General features: G+C 61.7%; 7 protein-coding genes across 7 annotated transcripts; 4 read left to right on the forward strand and 3 right to left on the reverse strand.

The window, feature by feature from the left end:
* Positions 1-1617: 1617 nt before the first annotated feature.
* Positions 1618-3199, reverse strand: PLICBS_006782 (uncharacterized protein; the record flags this gene model as incomplete). Its single annotated transcript, XM_018320158.2, has 2 exons — positions 1618-2444; positions 2518-3199. 2 exons carry the CDS (start codon positions 3197-3199, stop codon positions 1618-1620), a joined length of 1509 nt encoding a protein of 502 aa, XP_018180055.2.
* Positions 3200-10812: 7613 nt separating this feature from the next.
* On the forward strand, positions 10813-11244 carry PLICBS_006783 (uncharacterized protein; the record flags this gene model as incomplete). The annotated part of the gene is made up of 1 exon (XM_018320160.1): positions 10813-11244. The coding sequence occupies one exon, from the start codon at positions 10813-10815 to the stop codon at positions 11242-11244; it is 432 nt and encodes a 143-aa protein (XP_018180057.1).
* A 6279-nt stretch (positions 11245-17523) lies between these two features.
* On the reverse strand, positions 17524-20806 carry PLICBS_006784 (U4/U6 small nuclear ribonucleoprotein prp4; the record flags this gene model as incomplete). The annotated part of the gene is made up of 5 exons (XM_018320162.2): positions 17524-17745; positions 18193-18561; positions 18619-19439; positions 19488-19741; positions 20094-20806. 5 exons carry the CDS (start codon positions 20804-20806, stop codon positions 17524-17526), a joined length of 2379 nt encoding a protein of 792 aa, XP_018180059.2.
* Positions 20807-21576: 770 nt separating this feature from the next.
* Positions 21577-21996, forward strand: PLICBS_006785 (translation machinery-associated protein 7; the record flags this gene model as incomplete). Its single annotated transcript, XM_018320163.2, has 3 exons — positions 21577-21598; positions 21730-21819; positions 21902-21996. The coding sequence occupies 3 exons, from the start codon at positions 21577-21579 to the stop codon at positions 21994-21996; spliced, it is 207 nt and encodes a 68-aa protein (XP_018180060.1).
* A 689-nt stretch (positions 21997-22685) lies between these two features.
* PLICBS_006786 (uncharacterized protein) lies at positions 22686-23336 on the forward strand (the record flags this gene model as incomplete). Its single annotated transcript, XM_065601051.1, has 1 exon — positions 22686-23336. The coding sequence occupies one exon, from the start codon at positions 22686-22688 to the stop codon at positions 23334-23336; it is 651 nt and encodes a 216-aa protein (XP_065457123.1).
* Positions 23337-23430: 94 nt separating this feature from the next.
* Positions 23431-23794, forward strand: PLICBS_006787 (uncharacterized protein; the record flags this gene model as incomplete). The annotated part of the gene is made up of 2 exons (XM_018320164.2): positions 23431-23577; positions 23627-23794. 2 exons carry the CDS (start codon positions 23431-23433, stop codon positions 23792-23794), a joined length of 315 nt encoding a protein of 104 aa, XP_018180061.2.
* Positions 23795-23819: 25 nt separating this feature from the next.
* PLICBS_006788 (uncharacterized protein) lies at positions 23820-26084 on the reverse strand (the record flags this gene model as incomplete). The annotated part of the gene is made up of 2 exons (XM_018320165.2): positions 23820-24778; positions 24842-26084. 2 exons carry the CDS (start codon positions 26082-26084, stop codon positions 23820-23822), a joined length of 2202 nt encoding a protein of 733 aa, XP_018180062.2.
* Between the last annotated feature and the right edge of the window lie 581 nt (positions 26085-26665).

Raw genomic sequence — 26665 nt, forward strand, 5'->3', positions numbered from 1 at the left:
GGCCCTGGCCCCCCCGGCGCCCGCCACGCCCGCGCAACAGCTCCTAGCCACACAAGCCAAGGCCCCTCCTCATGTCAGGTTCAGGTTCAGATCAGGCCAGGTTTCTCACACCTGCCGCCGCCGCCGCCTCTGCGCCTCCGCCCCGGCCCTCGCTCGGCTTTCGTACTCTTTTCCTACCTGCTGCTGTGCAGTTCCGTACCATCAGCGGCAGCGAGTGTCGCCGACCGCCGACCCGACCGCGCGAGAGCACGCGGCCGTCCGGCTGGTGGTGGCGCTACACCTCCTGCCGGGAGGCTTGTTTGCACCAGCAGTTTATCCGTGGGCCGTAGGAGTTTCCTTGCCGGCAAAGCACGCGCACGTCCCGTCCGTCGTTCGTCCCCCTTTCGCCCTTAGCACGCGAGCCCGCAAAGAGCGGGAGCGCCAACGTAGTGCCGCGTCTAAGCTCCGCTCTGTAAGTTAGTACGTAGCGGCCACTGGTAGTAATGCGCTGCCACACGCCGATTTGACTTTGGCGCGGCGTGGAAAAAGGTCCCGCTCCTGTCCGCCCCAGCTTACGGAGCGGCCGTCTTGTGGGCAATGTTCTAGATCCCATGCGAGGACGGGACTTCGGTAGATGACATCTGCCGCGGCGCAGTAATTCGCGTTGCAGCGACGTAGACGTATCGGTCGACCGGACACGCGTGCGTCTCAAAGTCACTAGCAAAGATGCACACATGCACTGCGAGAAATGTATCGGGAGGTATCAACGTATGATTGCGCTATTCACGCCGCTGCAGACATGCTCTAGCGGTTCTCCCTATTGGTACTCCAACGTGTTCTGCCGCATCGACCAACCCAGGTCGTGCGGGGGCTATCGGAGCCCTTCTTTCTATCCTTTGTCCCGGAAAAAAAGAACACCGTAATCCCATTCCCGTGCCCTTTCCATTTTGGCGGCAATGTACCTTCCCATCGCCGAACCAACAAATATCCAAAGAAATGTAAGACCGGTATCCCAACCTGGCCTCGGTAAAGTGAGCGCTTCGGTCAACTCGGCCACCCCACGAGGTCGTGGGCGAGGCTCCGCGAGTTGGCGATTAAGATATGTTGATGTGTCGTAACTCTCACGGCCGTGTCCATCTCGTTCCAGCAAGCAAAAAACTCCCGCTTCTTTTCCAAAGGCGCCCAACTGCAGATGCATGTATATGCATGTTCTGCCCGTCCAAAGGGAAGCCCGGACAAAAGCGCAAGTGGCCCCCCTATCAACAGCAAAACTCCTCGCTAGAAAGTCCAAAGATTTGCGCGAAGTTGTGTGAAATAAAATAAAAAGTGACAGCGAAGCGGAGAATAGTGGTGGCCAATAGGTACAGTGTCGTTGAATCGAAATATTTTGGCGCTTTTTCCGCTCTATTGGCAATCCAGCCAGTTTTGGAGCGCTTTTTTCCGCGTGGATCCTGGGACTTTGAATGAGCCTCCCGGGATCTGAAAGTCGGTGGCAAACGTGGCATTAGAAGTGATTCATGAGGGCCTCCAAGAGGTCTTGGGGGCCGAGAAGCCTCGGGTCGTCCACTTCATCCAAGAGGTCCAGAGTACTACCGGATCAACACAGAAGCCGAGTCATCGACACATCGTGCCGGAGACTTAATAGCAACCTTGAAACGACGGCAGGAAAGGGACCTGGTGGAGGGCAGCAGAGTGCTGCATAATGGGGACCTGTTGAACGTATTTGACTACTTCCCACAGAGGGAAGAATGATCGCGGCTGGCAGGGCTGCACAGGAACCGGCGCCTGTATGGGTACCGGCATTTGTTGGCAGGACATGGGCTGTTGGGGCACCTGTACCTGGAGCGCATTTGGGACTGGGCCCATATACTGCTGTGGTACAAACTCCTGGCCATGGTACATGGGAAGGTCCACTGGTTCCTCAGGTTCATATGTGTGCGGCACATAGTCCTGGGGAATGTCCTGCTGCTCCTGGATGAAGTCTTCGTCCAGATCGTCAACCGTAGACACGCTCGAGGCGAGCGAGCCTTCGTCTGATGTTGTCGAGGCGGGTGAGAGGGGCGCGTCGTACTCGTAGTTGTCGACGATGGCATCCTCGTTGGAAACGTATTCGGTGATGTGGGGGGGCGTAGAAGGTGGTGTCGGCAACGGCATGGCTGCCATTGGCGGCATGGTGAACTTGGTACAGGCCATGATCCTGGATCGCAGCTCCGAGAGGGTGATCCGAAACTCAGGCATGGGGTTGAAGATGCGAGCCAGGATGTCGTTGAGCTCGTCCGTCAAGGGGAGAATCGTCTTCAAGAAATCCCGGGAGCGAGCATAGGCCCGGTACGTGGAGTCCTGGAAAGAAGCCTGCTTCCACGGGTTGCGGCCACAAGTCAGGTTGACCAGGATGACTCCCAGAGACCAGACATCGTTGGGAGCACACATGTAGTAAGGCTTCGCTGTTGAGGGGTCCAGGCACTCTGTGGGAGGGAGGAAAGAAACTTGGTCAGTTCGTCTGCGGAGAGAAACAGTAGTGAAAAGGCTCGAATTTACCTGGACTCATGTAAAAGGTTGAGCCGCATCCGTAGTCCTCGGATCGGTCGTCGGCGGTGGCCAGGCCGAAGTCGGCGAGCTTGACCGTCTCTCCATTGTCTGTGACCAGGATGTTCTCCGGCTTCAGATCACGGTGGTAGATCCCAAGCTTATGGCAGTGCTCCACGGCGTCCAGGATCTGAAGGAAAACCTTCTTGGACAGGGCATCCTTTCCGACGTACTGGCCAAGTTCGGTGATGTTGAGGAACAGGTCGCCTTCGGGGCAGTACTCCAGGATGACGTAGATGCAGTCCGGGCTGTCCACGATCTTGAGCATCGACACCACGTTGGGGTGGGCAGACGCCAGATAGTGGAGCCGGATCTCCCGCTGCTGGTAGGCAACCTGGCGGCGCTCCAGGGGCGTCCCGTCGGCGTTGAACTTGCTGAGGCACTTGACGGCGTAGCGAACGCCCGTCTTGATGTCGACAGCGGAGTAGACAACACCGTAGGCGCCAGTCCCCAGGATGTCGGTCAACTGCAACTTGCCTTCGAGCAGGCTGCCCAGCCTCTCTTCAGGGGCCAGCGGGATGCATCGCGTCTGGTAGGGCCTTGTCGCAAATGCAGGCGGGATGCCGCACTTCAGGCTGTCGTAGGCGGGAGAGGCGGGAGGCGTGGGATATCCAAAGGGTGCATGGTGCTGCATGTTATGCGGCTGCGCTGGTATACTCTCCGAGTGGGTTCTTCAACGGTCCTCTGGGCCGCCGGACGCAACTTTTGGAGGGAACACCAAAAGGAAATTAAGAAGACAAGAAGTAGAAAGGAGAAAAGCCGCCAGCAACGAGTCGAAGATATGTCCAAGGGAGGAGAGCAGAAGGAATCCGGTTCCGAGATATTAGAAATGGGCGGCTGGATACTCCTGTATACGGGACGGCCAAAAGTCGCAACGGATATCCTTGAGGGCCGAATCAACGGGTCAAGGGCATGGAAGAGACAAGCAGGAGGGAAAAGGCGTCTGCTCTGGCGCAAAGAGGTTGGATGCTTCTTGCGGGGAGAGCGCAAGGGCGACTCTTTGGAGAGATGGCTGGCGGAGGGAGGTTGAAGGAACGTCGTGAAGAGGTCGATAGCCGGTACGGACTGTGCTGCATGTAAGTCCCCAGGCCCGGGAGTGGTGCGGGCAGCCAGCGGTTGATAACGAAACGGGCGGCCAAGCTCCACATCGAGGCGGGCAGTACGTACCGAGCAGCCGATTGCGTGGTACACGCACCGCAGGAGAGGGATCCACAGGCCTCATCAGAATGGACGCAAAGATTGATGACATGGAAGCGCTAGCAGCCTGTCTTGGCTGGCAGGGGTGGGTGGGCGGATGTGTGGGTATCCCAGGCTAATGCAGCAGCTATTCTTAACACTGCGCCGCAGGGTTCGCCCGCCCGCCTCGAAAGCATGCTGGTGGATGCTCCGTGGAAGGGGGGGGGGCGGCCAGGGATGGGTCGACGGATGGGTCGACCCTCACTTGCCTCACTAGCGAGAGCAGGGATCCATATCGTGGTGACGCTGGTGAGCAATATACGAGAGCAGGCAGAGTCTGACACACACCTGAGCCGAGTGGTCCCGTCCCCCCCCCCTCTTCAGTGTGTCATGGGCTCCAGCCAATTTTGCCTTTGCCTTCTGGGCGAACGCCAGGCCCACGCCACCCGAGGGCGAGGGCGAGCCAGAGAGAGCGAAGGCGAGGCCAACATGCCGCCCACCAGGCCGCCAGCCAGTCAGTCAGTCAGTCACGGTGCCCCTCCGACTGACTGATTCACTCTGCCTCCCGGCGGCGATGGCGAACCGTGACGCTGTTCGGTTGTCGGGCGTTCCCAGTCTGGACCGTGGCGTACGACGCTCATGACTGGCATGGACTCCGTCTCGCTGCCGTTCCCGCGTCGCCCTCTGACGTTCCTTGCGTGTCCGCGAGCACCGGCGGGGCGTCCCAGGACCCCGACCACGCCTCGCTCTTGCTCGCCTCGATCCCGTCCCGCGTGGCGGCTCTGCACCAGCCGGGCAGGCGGGCGAGGCGGGCGTTTGGGAATGGCATGCAACGGGCGCCAGACCTCGCAGAAGACAACGCTGGAATTCTGCTGCAGCGAGCAGAGCCATGCGCTCTAATTGTCCCCAGATGCGGCGGCAGGCCCGCGAGACAAGCGCCGGCCAGCACAGCGGCCACCGTGTTTTCTTGTTGGTGGACCGGAATGCATGAAGTCATGGCCCCCCTCGGCCGGTTGTGGCCCCGTCTGAGACTGGCGACGTGGGTCATGTTCCCAATGCGATGCAGATGCTGCCTCACGAGCCAGACCCAGAGACCAGCGTTTCTTCCGCACGCGCTCCACGCCATGCATGCGCCAGTCTGTCAGTCGACTGGTGGCCAGTTTTGACTTTGGCCTTGGTTGGACCGACGGCCTGCGGCGTCGGCGGCGGCGGCGGCGGCGGACGACAGATGGGGGTCTGGACGCAGATCGGTGACGGCTTTCCACAACGTCCGGCCTCGTCGGGAAGGCCAGTGAAGCTCGGGCGGACCGGCAGTTTGCATTTGCATCGCCTTGTTGCCCGGCCCAGCCATATCCACAGGCCCAGCGTCGATTATTCGCCCAAGAAGCCAAGGTCATCCAATGGGCGTGCTTGGCCGCCCCCTCTGCAGACGGTGCATCAGAAGGATCGTCGCCACTCCTGACGCGTCTGAGTGGCTGGATCCGTCATGCACAGCCTGTCACAACCGCTAGCAGGCAGCCGCAGCGTGTGGAGGAGACGAGCCCGCCCCATGTCCGAGGAGCCATGCCATGCCATCCCCATCGACGCTGGCTGGCTGGCTCGGCTGGGCTGGTCGCCACGCTTGCCGCTCGATGAGAGCAGGCCCCGACCCCCTCAGGCCAGGCGCGGCCAGAGCAGCGAGGCCTGCTGTTAGACAAGACTCAGGGGACGAGAAGGAGGACCCTGGATCGTCGGCTGGTTGGGCCACGTTGCGGGAGATTGGGCGCCATGGACACTGACTGGTGGATCACGGGGAGAATCAAAGGGCTTCGCCGTCTGTTGCCTCCCCCCGGGCGGCCGTGATGAGCCTGCGTGCCAAATCCAGAAGTGGCTCGCGGGGAGCAGGAGCAACGAGGCTTGGAGATTGCCCTGCCTCGACTCGCCTCATCACGGACTCGGGACATGGTCGAGGAGACGGGAGGTCGGGAATGAGCAGGCGACGAGGACTCCGTTCGCAGCCCGGCACCTGGGTCTGGGGAACACGGGCGATGGCCCAAAGAGGAGGCCTGCTTGCCAGGGCGCCAGGTGATTGGAGGTGGCAGAGCCGGATCCCGGGCGCGCACACCACCCTCCCAGATGGCGGCGTCTCCATGACCTGCGGGCAGCCTCGCGCTGCCTTGTGTCGGTCCAGGGATTGCAGAGTCGCGGCCCCGCTGGCGCCGGACAGTGAGGCTGTTGTGCGCGGCGGCGGCGTGCAAAGGACGGGGCTGCAGAAGGGAGGGCGCCCAATGGGCAGCGCTGGCAATCTCCTCGCTGGCTGCCATGCCAAGTTTCGCGTTGGCCGCCGTGTGCAGCGAGCGCTCTAGCGCATGCATTCATTCCTTGGGCTGTTGCATCCGAGGCGACGCCAACGGCCAAGCCCACGACGGGCGGTACGAAGCAGACAGACGACGCCAAGCTGCGAGGCGCAGGGACGGACGATGGACGACAGACGAGGCCAAGGCCCGGCCAGGCCAGGCCAGGCCAGGCGGATCATTAATCGTCAACGTGAGCACTGGGCTTGTGGGCTCCGTCTTGCGACACTGCTGCAGCATCCCGGCCCGCCGTGTAGCGTTTTGATTAACGGCGGCGGGCCTGCGTATAATATCGCGAGCCGGGGTCCTGCAACCGGGGCCGTGAGCCACGAGCCGTGAGCCGTGCGGTACCGTTGACCGTCGGCAAGTGTGCACCGTACCGAACCGCACCGTAACCGTACAGAAAGGGCCCGCAGGCGCAATGAGAGTTTGCGGGAAATGGGCTTGTCCGTGTGTCCGTGCCCATTTGGCTCGGCTGGCGGGCAGCTGGGATGTGAATGCCGTCGGAACGATTGCACTGAGCCGCTTGTCTCAACGTCTGTGTGTTTGGCGGAGCAGGGCGACTTTGACGACGGCGCACAGCACAGCGATGCTGTCCAGTAGAATCGATCGAGTGTTTTGTTTCCCACCAAGAGGGCATGATGGGGGAGCAGGGATGGCATGCTGGGAATCCTGGGATCCATCCACCTTGGCTTGCCATCCATCGCTCCTGCTGCTGCTGGCGCTCTTGCTGTTCGTGATGCTGCTGCACTTTCAGGGGGGCGGAGGGAAGGCAGGCGCGCACCACCGCACCTGCAACCGACCTGCGCCAACGGCACCAACTGCGCAGATGGACATTAGAGGGCAGGCACGCGACCAGGGGGCCCTGGCCTCAGGTACCAGGCGCTAGCGCGAAAGGCAGTCGAGTGCCCGCTACTGTGTCCAGGCTAATACCACGGAGAACATCGTGCTGGCTGACGAGCTCCGTGCTTGCCGTACCGACCACTGTGCCTGAAGGGCGCCTGCTGAGGCCCGGAGCGGCAGCGTTTGCCAGCTAGCACCCCAGCATCCCAGGCAGGATTCCAGGCAGTCCGCCGCAGCATATGACTGTTCGTAGCCAGCCGAACCTGCCTCCCCGGGCAGGAAGCTCCCACACTGGATGACTGGCTCTCACACTGGCTCCCACACTGGCGCATTGGCGCTGACGCCGCCGTGTGAGGTCAACTCAGGCTGTGATGGAGAGTGCTGCGGCGCTGGGAGCCCGCAGCAGACGATCTCCAACGGGCGTTTGGCTCGTCGCAGGCACCACAGGCAGAACAGGCAGAATAGCGGTCTGCACCCTCCAGCGTCGCGGATGCTTCCTGTTGCAAACAAGCCCGCATGCAGCCCCCCTGCTCGTGCCTGGGATCTCGCGGCGACAGGCTGCTGCAGTCAGTCAGTCTCGTGGCGCACATGACGACGGAGCTTTTGTGTGTTTATGGTTTGCGGCTTCGTCACGTTGCAAAGCATCCCGGCGTCTGCCTGGGACTGCCGAGGAGATGCAGTACTGTTATCAAACCAAGGCTCATCCAACACCAGTCCAGGAGACGGGCGCGAACATGGAGTGTTCTGAAAAGGAAATCTTCCACAACAAAGTCGAGCGCCAGGTCCGAGCTCCCCTCTTGATCGTGATGCGCTGCTGGGTGCAGTAGTGGGTACTATCCCGGAGCTGCAGCACCTGCAGCCATGTGTGCAGTCCCTGGTAAGCACTGTAACTGCGGCGGGCAAGACGCGCCAGCCACGGGAGCCCGCCAACCCGCCTTGCCCGCTTTGGGCCTCGCGCCAGATCTGCTTCGTCGTCAGCCTCTCGCCCATTGTCCCTCCGCATCCACCACTCACTGCCTCCGGCCTCCCTGCATCGCCAGCCATCCAAGCCATCGCCTGCCGCCCGTCCCCACCTCGCACTTCGATAGCGTGCGGTCGGTGCTTCATCTGCCACCTCGTTTCGTCGAAATTCCATTCATCTAATCTCTGACGTGGGGAGCCGACGATCGAGCACCAGCCGCCCACACGGCCACACACGCAGCTGGATCAAGCCAGACCCAGACCCGGACCCCGGCCTGCACGACAGCAGCTCTGGCGCCGCTCGCATGCTCGCCATGCCCCCAAGCCCCCTCCCGCTGCTGGCTGGCTTTCTCCAACCACGGTGCAGCCCGCGCACGGCCCCGGCGGCGTCGTGGCTGCGAGATGACGGACCACGGAGGACTGCTGGCCTCCTCGGGCCAGCCCCTGGTCCTTGCCAGCGGCGCTTCCACACGGACCACCTGCTGCCCGGCAGCATTACGATCCGCAGGTCGATCTCGCCGTCTCCTGCCTCGAGAGCGTTTCGCCTGGGCTCAGGGCTGAGCTTGATACCGATGCCGTGCCTGCTGCGTTTCCCAAATGCCCCGAGCCGCCAAACCGCCTAAATTGCGGAGCCGCTTCGACCACTGCACTCGTCCGTATGACACAAGCCGTGTGCTCTTCTGCCGCGGCCGCCAGTGGCACCAAAAGGGGCACGACGTGAAACTCAACCGCCGGCAGCGTCACGCTCTTGTTCCAGGTTGGACGACCCCAGCCGCCGCGACGGATGGCCGGTGCAGCACCGAACCATGGTCGGTCAGCGAGGCGGTTTGCTTTGCTTCTTCCGACTTTCGATATCGCCTGCGGTTGGCTTCTCGAAGAGAGCAACACGCGTGGGACCAGGGACTCAAGGGGACGTTGGCCAAACTCCAACCTCGCGCTAGCTGGCACGGCGCCACTTGCGTGCCCGGCAGACTCGCCATTGGCCGGTGCTCTGGTATATCGATATGACGAGCGTTGGCTCTGCTGCGGGGCGCGCACAGATGTCAGTCAGCCTGGGCGAACTGACGACTTGGAAGCTTCCCGCCTCGCTGAAAGCCAATGGAGGCGCCGCGATGTTCGTGCCACTGAGACCGTGGCCAACTGCCCGTCACACCTCGCCCGCATGCCGCGTCCCGCCTCCGTGGTCGCCGGAGTGGCTGCTGACTAGTCCTCAGCTGAACGATGCCTTCAAGCCCGCGCGCCAACCCCCCCGCGGCCCGGTGTTGGCTGCTCCTTGGGGGGGGGGGATAATGATAGTCCGAGCCCACCATCTCGTCCGTCGCTACTCCGCTCCATGATGCCATGTCCGTGACCCAACTGCACAGACTCCCGGCAGGCGAGCGAGTGTGGTGGATGGACGCCGAAGCCACTGGGGGCCACGCTGTGCGTGTCCCTATTCAACCGCCGCCCAACTGCCTATTCTTGATCCGCTAGTCTGCTCCTCCCGCCAGCGCCTCGCCGACTGGGTTGTCTCGTGCCCGACGCCTCGACAGCCTCGTCCGGCCCCTGGGAGCCTCCGCGGACCGTGCTGCAGCCTCCCTTCGCGGCGCGTGCCACGGACAACCAGCGCCATGCTCCCACTGCGGTGGTTCCCGCGCATGCACATCCAGACGAGGTCATCACCGGCAGGGCGATCCCCCGAAGCCTCGGCCACTTCTTCTTCCAGGCGTGGCATCCCAATTGCCGCCACCCTGGGACTAAGGCGTCGTTCTCGATTGTAACACAACAGGCCGATCGGAATCTCACTCTGAGTGCCAGCGGGTCCAGCACGCCAACGTGAAAGCACCACGGTCTGGCTGGTGAGGTGTGTCCATGTGTCTGTCCATGGCCTCTGGCCAACCGCTTCAGAGACGACCCGTGCTCGCTCCCGTCCCCTAACTCGGCTGCGACTGTGCATCATCTGCGGTCACTGACTGAGCTCCCACGCAATGGCCGCCCCGTGGTTTCATTCTGCGTCGAGATTGCATCACTAAGCGACTGTCAATCCGATCCGAGCTGCCAACAAGATGTGTCGTGCCTATGAGTCGGTGGCAGCTGTAAGCCTGTGTTGCCCAGGTAGACCCGAGACACGTTGAGGTCAGGGAGAGTTCCTGGAGCAGTGGTGTGGTGCCTGGACGGACTCTCTTGTTTGCTCGCCCGGGCGTGTCCGCTGAGCAGAGATCACATCCAGCAGCCTGGTCGGCGGCACTGGTTGAAGGGTAGGTTCGCTTGCACCTCCTTTGCCCTGCTTCGGCGGGCCCGACCGCGCGTGGTGCACGGGCAGCAGCCAACGCAAGCCCTGTTGAGCGTCACCGACCAGGTGCCCATGGCTGCTGGACCAACATGCAGCAGTCGTGGGGTGGCACGGCTGTCCGGCTGCCAGCAACAGACTTGGCGGAACGGGGTAGGGACCCACCCGGCGCCGACCGCCGCCGCGTTGGACCCACTCCGGAGCCGGGCCGGTCCCTCGTTGTCGACCACCGACGAAGACGCACACAGCTTCGCTCGATGCTTCTTTGCGTCTCTGAGTCTCGTAAAAAGCCGCGCTGTTGCGTTTGAGATGATTCTGACGGCGAAGGACGTTGTGACTGTTGGTCGCTACGTACTTTGACGAAGCTGGCAAGGTTGACTATGCGTCAAACTTTGAAAGTGAGGTGAACGTTGGCGAGGCTTCGTATCTAGCTACACCACGACCAAGCTACGCGGTTAGAATTTGCGCCCTCGCAAATTGTATTTTCTTGGGCCCGGTCTAATCCACAGGACGTGATAATAAAAGTCGGAGGAGGACGCACGACTCGAAATGGATCTTCCCCTGCATTCATTCACCGAGTCCACAACCCATACCGACCTAATGGTGGTCCCTATCTATCATCGTCTCTCTTCGACTCTCTCGCGCCTCCGACGCCAACCCAACACGATGCGCTGGGCCGTAGCAGCCACACTCATCACCGCCATCGCGGCACTCGGGCCCAAACCGCCCGCCGGCGACAACACCACGGCCACCATCGACAGCAACCGCAGCAGCCTAGTGGAGGCGGCCTACACGCTGACCATCTACAACTCGGACTGCTGGTGCCGGCGGTCGCGGATGCGCTTCTGCACGTGGTACAAGCGCGACGCGGTGGTGGACGGGCGGTGCTACCCCATCTCGCACTACGCGCGGTCGATGCTCGCGTACGACCCGCTCATCTCGATGCACAACCGCCTCGTGTGCAAGGCGTGGCAGGGGCTGCGGTGCGACGGCCTGGGGCTCGAGCTGGGCTTCGTGGACAACACGCGCTGCAGGGAGCCCGTCGTCGGCGACGAGCTGAAGCTCAAGTACCGGTCGTTTTCGTGCCACCACGAGTGAAGTGACGGACCTGATGTCATGGTGGTGTCACGCGGTGGATTTAGTTGATATCAAGGACTTTCAGGTATGGGGACCCCCCGTTTGACGCGAGGGAGAGAGAGAGAGAAAGAGAGAGGAGAAGGGGCGGGATGAGCGATGCGCTAGCAGGGCGAGGACGAATGCAGAGCATGGCTAATTCTGGCAGGTCAGTGTTTTTGGGGGGACATGTCGTTCAGGGTCTGAGACAGCGGGTGGCAGGCGGCCAGGCCGACAAGGCAACTTGGCAACGCAGGCCGACAAGGCAAGACAGGGGATCTTTTCGAGTGGGCTAGGAGACGGGCATGACAGGCAGGCAGTCGCAGGCACTGCGTGTCTTGGTGTCTTAGGGAGTTGTGGAATGCACGCATGCATGCTCTTGTTGACCGGGCCGGCGCAGGACAGTCAATGTGTCTGTGCCGCGGAGGATGGCATATGGCACGCGTGCGCCGGGCGAGGCAGCAGACTCGTGCAGCAGCAAGCCCATAGACGAGACAAGTACATTCATCCATGCACCCAATTCATTCATCACATCATAACCGTTCATTCATCCACGCACGCACGCGTCCCACTCATCCATCCCACCGATGCCCGGCCGTCTGTCTCGGGCATGCGCATCATGGTCTCTCTCCGTCGGTCCCGGGGGGCCGTCCACCAGACCCAGCCAGGTTTGCCGGCAAGGCTGGGCAGGGTCCAAAGTCCAGACGGGCCCTCTGCGGGACGATACGCGAGCGAGCCTGCGTGCCTCCCTTGCGTTGCGCCTGCGACAGACATTCGGGGCCACCATTAATGCCTGCCCCCCCACTCGGGATAGCGTGGCGTGCCTGGAAGCTTCGCCGGGAGCTTCCATTACGCTGGGTTTGAGTTCCTTGCCTTGCCTTGCCTTGCTTTGCTTGCTTGCTTAACCCCACCGGTAGCCGGGGGGTGGTCGGGGGGGCCTGCCTGGGGACGGGATGACGGGGTGTTAGTTTGTTGTTGTTGCAGTCAGTTCTGGTCTCCCTTGCGTCGAGCAGGGCGCGCCATGTGTGTCTCGCGTGTGCGGGTCCCAGTCCTGCCTCCAGTCTATTTTGCTTTCCCGGCCGGCTCCTGGAGTGGGCTGGCCCCCAGGCTAAACACGGCCAAATGCCGTGTAGGTGCCCCGTACCAAGCTTAAGCCGACAAGTATTACTAAGTGGTGGTGATAAACTACGTCCAGCCATTTGCTTTTGCGTTTCATGTAGAGCGCGGCGGGAGCCCCTTGCGTCCGTGTCGCGTGTCGCGCAGGGTTACGCAGAAGAAAGATGGCAGGAGGACTACGTATTGGCCCCCGTCTAGTACGAGTACGTAGCAAGAGACTAGAGAGACCCCAAAACATGTGCTCACCGCTTCTTCTCTGCCTTTGCTTTTTTGTTTCTGGTCTCCTTCTTTGCCTTGTCTATTTGAGGCTTCGTTCGCTAAGGAGACGTGGTCGAGACTATGGTAGCGTGTAAGTGACACTTCGGTGGGGCCAGCCAGAAGGGGTCCGTTCCTCCTTCGCAGCCGCCGGGCCGAGGACCAATACGCATGGAGAGCAAGGGGAGAATGCGAAAGGATCGCAGGTGTGACGCCGTGTGTGTTGGAGTAGTGTCCCCTCGGACAGACAAGCAGGGCTGGTGCGGGCTGGGATGGGAGGCCGGCGGCTATGGAGGTTTCACGATGGGATGATGCGCAGGGAGGAAAAGGGGGGGGAGGGGAGGTGAGGGCGTGGTGGCGACTCGCGAGACGGTGAAGGTCAGGTGGACGGACGGGATGCCAGCCCAGGCGCGGGCCGTTTCGTCGTCATCGACGCTGTCGTCGTGGATGGTCTTACATGAGGCCAAGGGACGTGGAAGGGGATGGAGAAGGGGGGCCGCGGGCAGGCTGGGTGAGACGTCGACGGCAACGGGATTCTGCCGCTGGGAGGCCGGGACGAAAGGGTGGAGGTGACGCCGGCGCCGGGGTGTACTTCGTAGGTGCTCTACGGCCGGGCCCCGGAGGGTGGGCGGGCATGAGGGGTCGCAATCGGCGGGGCTGCCGGCCGGCGGGAACAATTGAACCTGACGGGGGGATGAGGGAAGCGACCAGGCTGGGCGAGCACCTGGATCGCGAGCCTCGATACGAATCACAGACCCCGGGCATTCCGGAGTGAACATCCGCCGCTGAGCGAGCGAGCGAGCATCGTTGCATAATTCGGCAGGTCAGTGACAATGACGGGGCAGTCAGTCAATCAGTCCGCGCCGATCTGGCACGCCGTGAGAATGGCCGGATGGAGACTTTCCAAGGGTTGGCACACGCAGTCCAGCGGCGTCGACGGCTGTTTCGGGGCACTCCCGCACCTGTAGGCTGATCGCAGTGGGAGCCGGAGGGGGGGCGCTGGCCACAAGAACCCCTCGGTTGATCACCTCACTGGAATTGATTTCACAGCGACGTCCCGTCAGTCAGCGCTAGGGGGCAGCAGCATGCCCGCCGTGGCACGCCGTGGCACGCTGTAGCGAGAGGGCACACGCAGTCCCCCTCCAAGCTCCAGCGGGGGCTTTGCGGGGTCGCCTCCACCGTAGCCAGTGAGAAACAGTGGCCGGTCTCTCCAGGGCCTCTCCCTGCGCCCCACATTTGACCACCCATCAGTCGGCACCAAACCTCCAACCATCTCGACACTTTCTCTGTAATCAACCATCCGCCATGACATCAACCTTCGCCCCCTCCCCCCCCCTTTTCCCTTTCCCCACGCGCCGCACGCGTGCTGCGGAAGAAAAAGCTTGGCCTGTGTGTGTGTGATCGTGTGCCTGCCCGTCTGCGCGCGCACAGAGAGGCGATCGGCGCCCGCTGCCTTCTCCTTCGCCGCTGCATGCCATCTACGCTAACCTACCCCTTCCCTTCGATTCGATTCGATCCCGCCTGTGGCTTTCGATCTGTGCCTCTTCTCGATCGGTGCGCACGCTGCGTTCGCTTGGGGTCTATCGATCAGCCGTGGCTGCGCCGTTGCACGCGCTCTCCACCACCATCACGGCCTACGCCAACGCCAGCGCCAACGCTACCAAAAAGTTGTGTCCGTACAGCTTTCGGTGTTCCCGTTAAACCATTGACCACCTGGAGATCGGCCGCCCACCATCTGCCGTGGATGCGTGGACCGCGCCGCACGGTCTTCAGCAGCCCCTCGCCCGCGTCGGACCGTCTGCTCCTCTCCCTGTGACCGTCTGCTCCTCTCCCTGTGACCGTCGGTTACGGTGCTCCCGACCCTCCATCACTGGAGATCCCGAGACGGTGACGACGGCACGGACGGCGAAAAGGACGTGCGAAACGGTACACTAAGTTAGTCCTGGCGCTCGACCACCTCAGTCTGTCTGTCCAACCGACGACTCACCACGCAGTACGAAGTACGATCGTCGAATCTGGTCGCAGGCGCACAGCCGACGCCTTGGCCTGGGAATATCACTGCATGTTTCATCGGCTGCGACGCCGTTGCGGCTGTTGGCCGTCTGCCCTGCGTACACGCGCACGTCTATCAGCCACAACACGTCACCGCTCGTTCAGCGCGCCGTGATCGTGCTCCGTTGCTCAGGGCGGGATCCTCGATTGCCTCTCTCACGTGTCCTACAAGGTGCTCCCTCGCATCATCGCCGTGTAAGGCAGGTCATACCGCGGCACCAGCACAGACGCATCACTGCCGGCCGGTGCTCTGTCGTCACCGTGTTTCACTCCCAGACGGGCCTCGGTCAACGTCACTCGGCTCAATCAAGCTGCAATGCGGCATGCATGATTCCTCCGCCAACCGTGGGCTTCGCCAGCGCAAGGCAGGCAGGCTAGGTGAAGCAGGGCGACTCCCGTGCGCCGGGCTCAGCGCAGGCACAGCTCAACGGCTTCTGTCCTCCCTTCGTGGTCCGTCGCACACACACGGGGAGGCATGTTGAATCGTGGACCTGCACTTACAGGTTGGAAGTCTGGATGTCCTCCCTGCGCATCTTGGTGGTCCGTCTTGCCTCGACGTCGCCGTGCGCCGTGCTCACGGGCTGACCGACGGCTGTCCGCTCGGGAACGAAACCTGCGCATTCGCACCCGACGATATTGATCTATGCAGACACGGGTTGGTCTCGGGACGCAGGCACGGACGTCATGAACCGCACGCGAGACGCATCGTGTGCTTGCTTGCTTGCTTGCTCTCCGGCAGCCGAAACGGCCGCCCCTTGCGTCGGACTCCCCCGCCTTGCCCGGCCTCCCGCATCGGCCCCGGCAAACGAGCTGCACGCGACTGCGCAAACCCTCTGGCGCGCCTCTCTTTCCAATCCGGCACTTGGGTTACAGTGTCGTATGTGCCACTGCCAGCAGCCCCCCGTAGGCCGGTGCTCGCAGGCCAGGTGGTTGGTGGCCGCAACAGACGCAGGGCGCCGGCCACGCCCGTGGATGACTCGCAGCGGATGTGGCCGTAGCCCCAGTGCCGTGCCGCAGCGCCGGCCCTTCCCTCAAGCACCCAACGCCCGCTGCAGGTGCGAGGCGCTGCTGCAGCTGGCTGGCTGGCTGGCTGGCTGGCTGGCTGGCTGGCTGGCTGGCCATGCTGGCGGGGCGGCGCGCAGCTGTCTCTACCTTTCTCTGTGCGTCTTTCGCTCGCTCGGCCATTGTCCCTCGGGGTGCCTGCTGCGATGCGATATGCTGCGCCGTAATATTGCTGTACGGAGTACGTACGTAGACGGTGAGCGTGCATTGTCTGTGCCCTGCCCTGCCGTGTAGACGCCGAGCCTACCTACCTTATTACCTTACATGTGCAATGCCCGGATCCTGCCCACTGCACGCAACGCAGGGCGGTGGCGGAATCCCCGCCTCGGCGACTACCTACCTATGTAATAGCCTCGTAAACACGCCGCGCATTGTCGTGCTGCTGTATCGCTCTCGCGGCGAGGCTGGCGAGCCGTGCCCTTGCCCCTGCGCTTATTACCTGTCCGCCTCCTCAATATCGCCGCCTCTCATGTCATGCATGACAGACAAGCATATTTCCCTCACCATAGCCCAGCCCAGCCCTTCAGCCGACGCCCCGGTTCGAAAGCGTGGACGTAGGGAATCATGCCTCTCACCTGCATTGTCAATATGTCTGTGTGCGGGCAGCCAGCCCCCCCTTGCCTGACCAGCCTCGTACTCAGCCTCGTCACGGCGCTCAACCAAACAGCATTGCTCGCTTTGCTGGGTTACGCACGGAAGGTACGACAGCCATGCACAACACCACGAGCTGCACTCCCACAACATCCTCTTATTCATAGCTGCAACGCGCAAGAGACCCCCAATTCAAGCCCGCCTTCTAATTAATACCCTGTCGTGCTGCAGCACCGTGGCATCGCGGCTTGTGATGTGTGTACAACGTCTAGGGTAGCTAGCTAGCTTCGCTCAGCTAGAGAGCGTGTTATTCGGGTTCACGCACACACAATAAACAAGAGACCTGAAAAATAAACCTACATCATCACGTCTCTGCAATTGAAATCCAGTCAAAGAAAAAAGAAACGTATAGTGCTCCGTACAAGAGACTGGCGGGGAAGAGAAAAAGCGATTGCGTTGCTTCAGGCGTGAAAGCCTTCGTTCTATCATCACCTGGAGCGGTACGTATTACATGACCCAGCCGCAACGGGTCTCGGGTTGTGCGGCGTGCCACGACCGGCGCATGGTTGGGTTGTGGCAGATGCAAACGGGAGGAAGGAGTCCAGGTGCGAGGCAGACAGACCAGGTGCGAGGCACGGCAAAGCAAGGACGGAGAGGCAGCACCGCCGTGGCGAGGCGGACACGACGTGGCGGCACTCGAGAGATCACAGGCCGTTGACCACTCAAGTGCAGAGGCACAGGCACAGCCGCAGGCCGGGCGAGGACAGCAGGGCATCGGGCGGCTTGTGCAAGTCGACAGCCTCATCCGAGTGGCACGGCGGCATCGCATCATCGGCGCTCTTCATCCGTGCACACATGTATTGTATTCCAATACTCCAACAGCGATACCTATCCTATGCCATGCCAGCCGCGGCGACCGACATACCCCCAAGTGCCCTTCTCGAGCACGGTCTGCATGCGCCGTGCGCTGGCTGGCTGATGATGCGGCCTGTCCGCCGTGACCCAAGTGTTCCCGTACGCAGCACAACCGTCCAACGCCGTCGCAGTGTGTCGTCTGTTGAAACAAGCGCAATGTACTCCCGCCCCGGTACCGTCCTTGCTCCGCGCGCCACGCATCAATCCCGCTCCCACCCAAGCTGGCTCGCTCCCGCCCAGCAATCAAGCTCGTTTCCACATGCCCCTCTTATCCTAGCGTGGGTGCGTCGCGACTCGTTTGTTGTGGAAGAAGGAGTGCTGGAGCGCCTCCGCCGCCGTGATGCGTCGCTCCGGGTGCAGCACGAGGCAGTTTTCCAGCAGGTCTCGGAACCGGTCTAGATCTTGCTTCTCGGCGGCTGACATGCCCGAGGCGGCATCGTCGAGGCGGGAGCCCAGACTTCGGGTTGGCTTGACAATCATGGTCTTCATGACTTCCTAAATCAGAGAGATGCGCGTCAGTAGCTGGCCCCAATGCCGGGCGCGAATGACAGGGCTGGAACACGGTGACTTCCAGGACGCGCAGAAACAAGGCAAAGACAGAAACAAGGCGAAGCCGCCGCCAACCAATATTGAGGCCAATTCGAGGATGAGGCTGACGGATAGACCCTGGTCCACGACTGAAGCGTGGCAGCCTGCAGTGCCGCTGACAGGAATTGTGGGACACCAGCCACTGGGCAATAGTCCAGCAATAATCCCGATCCAACGTTCCGCGATCCTCTTCGGCGCCTACGCCGACACGCCATTACCATCGCACCGCTCAGCGACGCACTTACGCCGCGCGTGGTCCGGGCTCGGCCTGGACTGCGGTGGCGATGACTCGGCGTTTCGAGCCAAAATCGTCGGCCGCCATCGAATCCATTAACATCGAAAAACGCCGCTTACCCTGTTGGTAATTTTGTCGCGCGAGACGCTGACAAAGTTGTCGCGGTCGTCAAAGTGGTGCGGCCACATCTGTCCGCGCTTGTAGTACTTGGGATACATGCGCCCACGAAGTTCCATCATGAGCTTGAGCATCTGGTTGTTGTTCTCGCCGGGAAACAGGATCTTGCCCGTAAACAGCTCGAACAGCGTGCAGCCGATGGACCACACGTCAATAGCGTAGTCATAGTCCATGCCCAGAATCACCTCGGGTGCTCGATAGAATCTGCTGATCAGGTACGGTGTGACCTGCGAGTGCGCCGTCGCCGCATCATCTCTATCGATGGCGGTTCCCAAGTCGCAAATCTTGACAAACTGGCGCGTTTCATGGATCTGCCCTCGTTAGCATTGCCGCATCCACCCACATCTAGGCCAGCGCCGGCAACTCACCAAGATATTGTCAGGCTTTAGGTCGGCATGGATGATGCTGCTCTTGCGCATATGGTCGAGCGCGACAAATATCTGCCGCGCAAAGCGCCGTGTGCCTTCGAGGTTGATGCCGACATTCTTGCCAAACTTCTTTAGCACCTCGCGAAGGTTCATCTCCAGCCCCTCAAAAACCATGCAGAGGTGCCCCTGGTGGTCGAAAGACTGCTCAAACCGGACAATGTACTTCTTATTCGATGGATCCCCGTCGTTGAGCTTCTTCAGGATGGCAATCTCGGTGAGCGCTCCCTTTCGCAGCGCCGCGTTGTTGCGGATGATTTTGACGGCGACCACCTTCTTGGTCTCCTGGTTGACGGCGCGGGCAACTCGAGCAAACATGCCTTGACCTAGCACCGACTGAACCTTGTAGCGAGAGTCCAGGATCTCGCCGACGCGAATCTTGTAGAAGCCCTCCGAGTCATCACCTTCCAGGATGCCGCCCTGGACTTGGCGCGTGTCTGGCGCCTTGGCCCGTTGAGCCGCGTACTTGACCTCGTCAAAATCCTCTGCGAACATGTCAAAGTCATCTTCCTCGTCATCAGAGTCCCGCTGCTTAGGACTCTCCGGATGGGGCGCCTCGACCGGCTGTGCTTCGCCGTGCATGACGGCCTGCCCATGCCGAAGTTCGCCTCTGCGTTCATCCTCTTGCATGTCAACGGTTGGGTCGTAGTCGGCGGCCGATGGCCCCTCCGGCTCAGCGGCCTCCGCGTTCACATGCGTGTTCATGAGGCCCTTGTCGTCCAGAGGCTCGTCTCGCGAGGCGGGCGAGCGAGGCGAGGGCCAGTCTATACGGTCATTACTCAAACATTACTCTTGCGGCTATGGTGTCTTACCAGAGCCTGGCGTCCGGGGGGTACGGGCCTCCAGCGATTGCTGGCGAGGCTCTGGTTGCGTGGGGGCGGGCGATGCCGTGTTGCCGGCCTTTTCGGCGGCGGCCCCGACGGCATGGAGGAGCAGAGGCGTGGCCGAGCTGGACTTGGCCAGGAGCTCCTCGCGCCGCTTCCGGCGCCGCTCAATCTCGGCGTCCTCGTCGATCGGCTCCGGTTCCTGGAAATCTGGTTCCGGAGACGGCTCCTTCGTCGTCTCCCTGCACAGGAGTTAGCATGTTTTCTGGAAATCGCCATGGGGGAATAGAACGAAGAGACGGGGGAGTAGAACGACGCCATGGGACAGGAGGACACCGCCATGGGGGAACAGAACGAAGAGACGGGGGAGTAGAACGACGCCAGGGGGGGAGAGGACGCCGCCATGGTGGAAGAGGACGTCGCCATGGGGGAAGAGAACGAGTTCGCGGACGTGGAGACACAGAGATAACCGCCATCCACCACGAGGGAGTAGGAGATTGCTGCAAAGACAGAATGACAAACGGCTGCAGCGGAGAACGGGAAGATGGTAGCAGCAGGATAACGGTGCGAGAAGGAAATCTGAGGATCACCGACATTCTGCTTGACGCTGTCTCAACAGTGGTGGAATTGAGGGCCCCCGATGAACGTGAATCCGTCCGCAGTGGGAGCGAGGCTCTGTCGCCGCCATTCTCGCGATTGCGTCTTCCGTGGTCGCCCGCATCGCGTCGATGCATGCCGGGGGAGCGGCTTCGACGTCGTGGCTGCTCATCGCGGTAGGCGTCTCGGCGACGGTTGTCGTAGCGATCGTGCTGCCGACCGTAGCCGCCATCGCGAGGGCGGTGGCCGTTTCGATCGCGGTCCTGGTCTCGGCGGCGGTGCTGATCAGCGTCGTCGCGATATTGACGCGACTCGTTGAAGCTCGAGCCGTGGGGCGCCGGACGGTCTAGGTCCTCGTACGAGACGCGCGTTCGGCGGTAGTCGTGTCGAGGGGCGTCGTCGTAGACGCTGTCGGAAGGTCGCCTGCCGCGATCTCGTCCCCGGCGGTCATCGCGTCGAGAACGCGAAGGTCTCGAATCGTAGTCTCGTCCACCACCATAGTGGTCTCCGTCGTCACGCAGCCTCTTGAATCCGCGAGGAGAGCGGCTCCGGCGAGAGGAGCTGGCGCTCCCTCGCGACGGAGCGGGCGACGGGTCGCGCGGTCTGCCTTGACGGTCAACTCCATTTCCTGCTCGAGAAGTCTGGGGAGATGCCTTCAGGTCCCCGTTTCCATCGTCCCTGATCTCACCCTCGTCCGAGCTCAACGACATGATGGGCAAGCCGGAGGGAGGGGGGAGGACCAAGAAGGACAGTGCCAAGGGCAGAAGGAGCGTCAGCGAGCGTTCTTGAGAATGCGGCAGCGCGTATCAGAAGGAAGCGTCCAACCAGATCAACAACAGTCGTTTAACCCGCGGCCATGAGAGACCAATGCGGGGTGTTTAGGAAGGAGGGGCTGTCGAATTGAAGTGGTAGAAGCGGCGTTTGCAGTGGGGGAAAGACGACGATGCTTCGCAGTAACTCGGGCTCAGGCGAGCAGCCCAGAGTTGGCGGCGAGCGACGCGGGAATGAAGCGACCGAAAGCGAATCGCTCGGGGGGACGGAAGGAGCCAAGGTCAGACGGACAGGATGCTGACGATGACGGGGTGCTGCTGTGTGGTGGTGATGGCTATACCGCAGCGAATGTTCGGAGGGGTGGTGTTTGGGAGGTGTGAAGTGGGTGAAGCGATGTCGCTGCCGGGCGGGATCCAAAACATGAACTCATCGTTCTCAGCAGCAGCAGCAGCAGCTGCCACAGGCACTAGCTCACACATGTGGGGCCGCCGTGCTCACGGATCCGATTACATAAGAAACCGTGAAGATTCTGCCCCGCAGGGTCCCTCCAAGCAGGTCCTCACCGCCCGCCAAAAATATCGCGACTCCCTGTCGCCGCGGGGAGAATCGTCCATCCGCATTGCCACCGCCAGCCGAACGAGCGCCCGTACGTACCGTCATCACTCACCTTCAGTCTCTTCCCCCGGATCCCCTCTCGCTACAGACAACAATGGGTGGCGCCAACAGAGAAGGTACGCGACAACTTGGCTGCGGACCCCGTCCGTTGATGGCGGCTGCGCCGACCTGCAGACACGCCGAACGCAGTTTCGTATGCTGCTGTGCCGTTGGGACTTTTTTTTTCGCTGACCACTTTGCTGCGCAGGCGGCAAGGCCAAGCCGTTGAAGGCCGCCAAGAAGGCCAACAAGGAGCTCGACGAGGACGACATGGCCTATCTTGAGAAGAAGCGCGCCGGTACGCAGCCCATCTACCTACCTACGGAGCCCTGACCACGAAACGCGGACGTCACGCCGATGAGAGACTGACATCTTGGCAGAGGAAAAGGCACGCAAGGAAATGGCGGCCAAGGCTGGCGGCAAGGGCCCCCTCAACACCGGCGCTCAGGGCATCAAGAAGAGCGGCAAGAAATAAATGGGGAGCGGCGGCGATGGCGATGGCTTGCGCGCCCGCAGCGTGAAAGGCTAACCCCGTGTTTGTGCCGTGCTGCGTAGAGAGAGACGCATGCTAACGAGCGGGGATGGTGTTTTTTTTTGGGTTCAATGTTCGGTATACCGCGGGGTTGCAGATGAGTGACTGCTAATGAGAAACGATAAACGCCCCAAGTCTTGCCGGTTCCTGGCCCGTGATGTCCATGTGTCGATGCCATGTGCCTGATGAATTCGTGGCGCTGTGCCCGTTCGCCGGCAAGGCTGCATAGGGCGTGGCGTTGGCGCCGAACCGTCCGAGGCCGATCCAAGTGGCAGACGTCGACCACTTGCAGACGCGTCATGGCCATCGCCTCCAAACCTCTTTGAATAGCTTGTTATTTCCTTGGAAACGTTGATCCTCAGCAGATTGCTTGCTGGTGGTGGATCGCCGTCAGCGCAGCGCAGCGAGACCAGCAGCAGCAGCCTCGGAGCGTCCGTCGGACTTACACGTGCTGTTCCCAACAATTCCCATCGCCCCAAAATCAACCACTTTGCATCATCCATCATCCACACCGCGTCCACTTTAAAAGCGAGCCATGGGCCGCGCCGCCATCCCAACATGATATCCAGATCAGACGACACTTTAAACCTCTGCCCGTAGACCTCTGCACCGTCGCGGTGGGAAACCTGAACATGGCCGCCACGCCCGAAGCCAAGGGCCACAGCGCCAACACCGCAGACGGTCCGCGCCGCCGTCAACAACACCAGCGCACATCCTCATCCTCGTCCTCCGCAGCAGACGCCATCGTCCACGCCGTCAAAGCCTTCGAGCAGAAAGCCGAGCACACGCTCCTCCACCTGTGGGACGACCTGCCCGCCTGGCGCCGCGACAACGCCTTCATCCGCTCTGGCTACCGGCCCATCCGCGGCTCGTACGCGCACTCCCTGCGCTCCCTCTTCTACCTGCACAACGAGTCCGTCAACATCTGGACGCACCTCCTCGGCGCCATCGTCGCCGTGGGCATCTCTCTGTGGTGCCTGTATGGCGTCGTGCGTGAGCGCTATGCCTTTGCCTCGAGCGCGGATGTCTGCGCTTTTGCGTGCTTCTTTGGCGGCGCGGTGGTGTGTCTGGGCATGAGCGCCACGTTCCATGCGCTCGTTGATCATAGCGAGGAGGTGGCCCGCTGGGGGAACAAGCTCGACTATACGGGCATCGTGGCATTGATTGTCGGGAGCTACGTCCCCGCGCTGTACTATGGCTTCTTTTGCAAGCCAGTCTTGCTTACAGGATATCTCGGCCTGGCAAGTCGCCGTGGCGCCACGTCTAGCGAGTCACAAAGCTAACACGTCGCAGATATGTCTCCTCGGTACTGGATGTGCTGCCGTCTCCTGGATAGAGCGTTTCCGTACGCCTCAGTGGCGGCCTTATCGAGCCAGCATGTTCATCGGCCTGGGTCTCTCAGGCGTCATTCCCGTCGTTCATGGCTTGTCCATCTACGGCTTCCGGGAGCTCGAAGACCGGATGAGCATCAGCTGGGTCATCGGCCACGGCGCCATGTACATCTTTGGCGCGGTACTCTACGCAGTAAGTCCGGCAGATAATGCCACTTGTGAATGCAGTCTAACCGTCGCAGGTCCGCTGGCCTGAGCGCAGCTCGCCAGGCGCCTTCGACATCTGGGGCAGCTCGCACCAAATCTTCCACATGTTCGTCCTGCTCGCTGCCGGGACGCACTTTTACGGCATGACCAAGGCGTTTGACTATCACCACACCGTCATGGGGTCGCAGTGCATAAACGAATAGCATCAATTCATGGGTATCATCGACATCACTCATCAACAGCAACATTCTCCAGTCCCAGGTCCATGACGCGCACGAGCCCCGACCCGAGCGCGGCCGCGGCCCAGCATCCGTATCCCTCGTTGGGATTCCACTCCACCACCGCAACGCGCGTGCCCAGTTCGTGGACCACGGCGCGCGAAGGATCCATGAGCGCATTGGGCTCGTCGTCGCCACCTCCCTCGTCACCGTCCTCGCCCTTCTTCGCCTTTTTGCCTTTCTTGGGCGGGCCTCTGGTCTCCGTGCCATGCGAATTCTTCTCCATGGCGAATCCCTGGACTATCCTGGCCGCACCGCGGGAGGACGCCGGAGAATCTGGAGGGAAGTGCTCCGCCGGGCGATGCTGGTGCTGCAGCAGGCGTATGCGGTCCGTCGGCGGCCGGCGCGCCTTGAAGAGCTCGCACTGCGGATTTAGGGCCCACAGCGACCCGTCTGTCGTGCCGACGAGCAGGAACGGGTGCGTCTTCCCCACGGCGAGGCACGATGGGAAGCACTCCGCTGTGAAGATGCGGCGCACGAGGGGAAAGTGCCGGTGGAACATGAAGCCGACCATGGTGTTGAGCGCGTTGGCAGACGGGTACGTCGAGAAGAAGCCCTGCAGGTGGTCGCTCCAGGCAAGCATGTTAGGCTCCGTGTTGACCGCGTTGATCTGCACCTCGGTCGTCTCGTAGCTCGGGCAGCGCAGGTCGACGAGCTTGGCGGACCCGCCTACAGGCAGGGACGCGACGAGGTACGGCTGCGAGGGATAGCCCGTCGAGAGGGCGATGACGTCGCTGTGGTGAACGGGGTGGCGCGAGAGGAGGCGGGCTGGGTGGATGGACCAGAGAGCCACGGATCCGTCCGTGTAGCCGGCGACAAGGCGGTTAACCGAGACCCAGTCCATGGCTGTGGCCTTGACTCCCTGCTCGTCGACCATCCTCAGAACGGCGATTGGCGTTTCGACGCATTCTGCTTCCTGTTAGCATAAACGTCTGGTGGCTTCACCCTCGTATAGATAGAGATTTGACGCACCGTATGAACCGTCACCCTCTCCCTCCACCTCGAGTACGCGGATGCTCCCATCGCCGCAGAGAATGGCCAGCAAGTTCTCACACCCTGGACTCCACTTGACCCTCCTCGCCCGCCCGCAATCCAGGCACAGTGTCCTCTGCAGCGTGGGCGCCGTGGCCAGGGGCCTCATCATGCCTGCCTCACCAATCCTCTCGCCACGAAACTCCCAAAGCTGCACCGTGCCGTGCCGCTCAAACCCCGGCTCCTGATGCTCCTCCTCGTAGTCGTACATGTCATGGTCTGCGCGCGGTATGACTGCCAGAGCGAGAACCTGCGGGGTGGACTCGTCTCGTCGCGGCGCCCAGTCCATGCCGACGATCACGCCGCCCGTGTCGAGCATCCATCCTGAAGGGACCTTGGCCTCGTGCTGGTCGTCTTCGAAGGAAATACCGTTTTGTGATATCACAAAGGCGTCGCCAGGTGCGAACTTCATTTCCGTCTGGTCAGGATACGGCCCTACGAAGACGGGCAGTGATCCCTTCGGAGGCTGGAACGGTATCGCCTCCTCAGCCGAGAGCGTCCTTGTATGCGGCGCATCTTCTCCCAGCGCGCTCTTCCATCTCTCGCTCCATGCCTTGCCCAGCTCAAACTGCCTGTCAAAACAGCCCGGCGCCCACACGCCCCGCTCTGGCAGCCGCTTCAGGTCCTCGTCGTCCAGCACCTTTGGCGGCAGCACCGGCCACGGGATCCAGCGGTCCAGCAGGCGCTGCGTCGTGTGCACGGCGTCCTTAGCCGGCCCGAACCACACCTGGATAAGCGACTGGCCGCGGACACCGCGCTCGTACGGCCCACTGTACGTCTTAACCGCGTGCGAGTCCGGCGGTACGGGCTCGACGTCACGGTATTGTGCCGACGCGAGGGATGCGCCGCCGCCGGACTTGCCGGGGCCGCTGCGGCGAGGCGGCTTGCGCGCGGCAGGAACAGCAGGGGCACGCCGTCGTCCCTTGGGCACGTCGGAGGCGTCGTCATCATCGTCTTCGTCGATGGCCATGCCATCGTCGTCGGAGGCGTCCACTGCATCGTCATCGTCGTCGTCGGGAGCCTGGTCGTCCGCTGCCGCGTCGTCAAAGTTTGCGTCCTGCTCGTCGGCGTCCTTACGTCGTCGGCGGGACGCCGTGGCGGCTGCTACCTCATCGGAGCTGCTTTCGAAGTCGTATTTTTCGACCGTGTAGCGCTTCTGGCGGTTGGAGGTGCGTGTGCGCATTGCGCGGGCGGGTGGTGAAGAAGGGAGGGAGGTTCTGAGAGGCGGCGTGGCATGGGGGAGTTTACGGCGGAGCTTGGAAGCTATGGTGGGGCTTTGACTGCCCTGCATGAATTCCATGGAGTCGGCTCCGTTCTATATGGCCAACCTGCCAGCGCCACCGCGACTTGGGTCTACCATGTTCCAGTGAGAGGAGAGGCACAATTGAAGGAGATTATATTTCGCATTTATATTATTCGTACGGTTCAAGAGGTGCCTAGTTACCTTAATCTCCTGCCATCCAGGGGTATACAATCTGTACCGTCGGCACTCAGCACACAAGCCAAGTGAGAGCACATACCCAACCTTCAGCCTGGGCGTTTGATCGGTACGAGATAAAGTCCCCAATAGAAGCGAGCCGAATTAGATCACCTGTCGTTTAAGTCGGCCTTTTCCGGTTCATTCTTCAGACTGCTTAACTCACCGCGATAGCAGGCCCCGCTGCAAACACATTGCTTCCCTTGAGAAACTCCTCCATCAGCGACCCCGTCCGCCCTCCACCGCCCAATTTCTTGAGCGAGAAACCGGACTATGTCTTGGCGGCA

Source organism: Purpureocillium lilacinum (genome assembly GCF_023168085.1).
Source record: "Purpureocillium lilacinum CBS 284.36 DNA, scaffold_5, whole genome shotgun sequence".
NCBI classification, from domain to species: Eukaryota; Fungi; Ascomycota; class Sordariomycetes; order Hypocreales; family Ophiocordycipitaceae; genus Purpureocillium; species Purpureocillium lilacinum.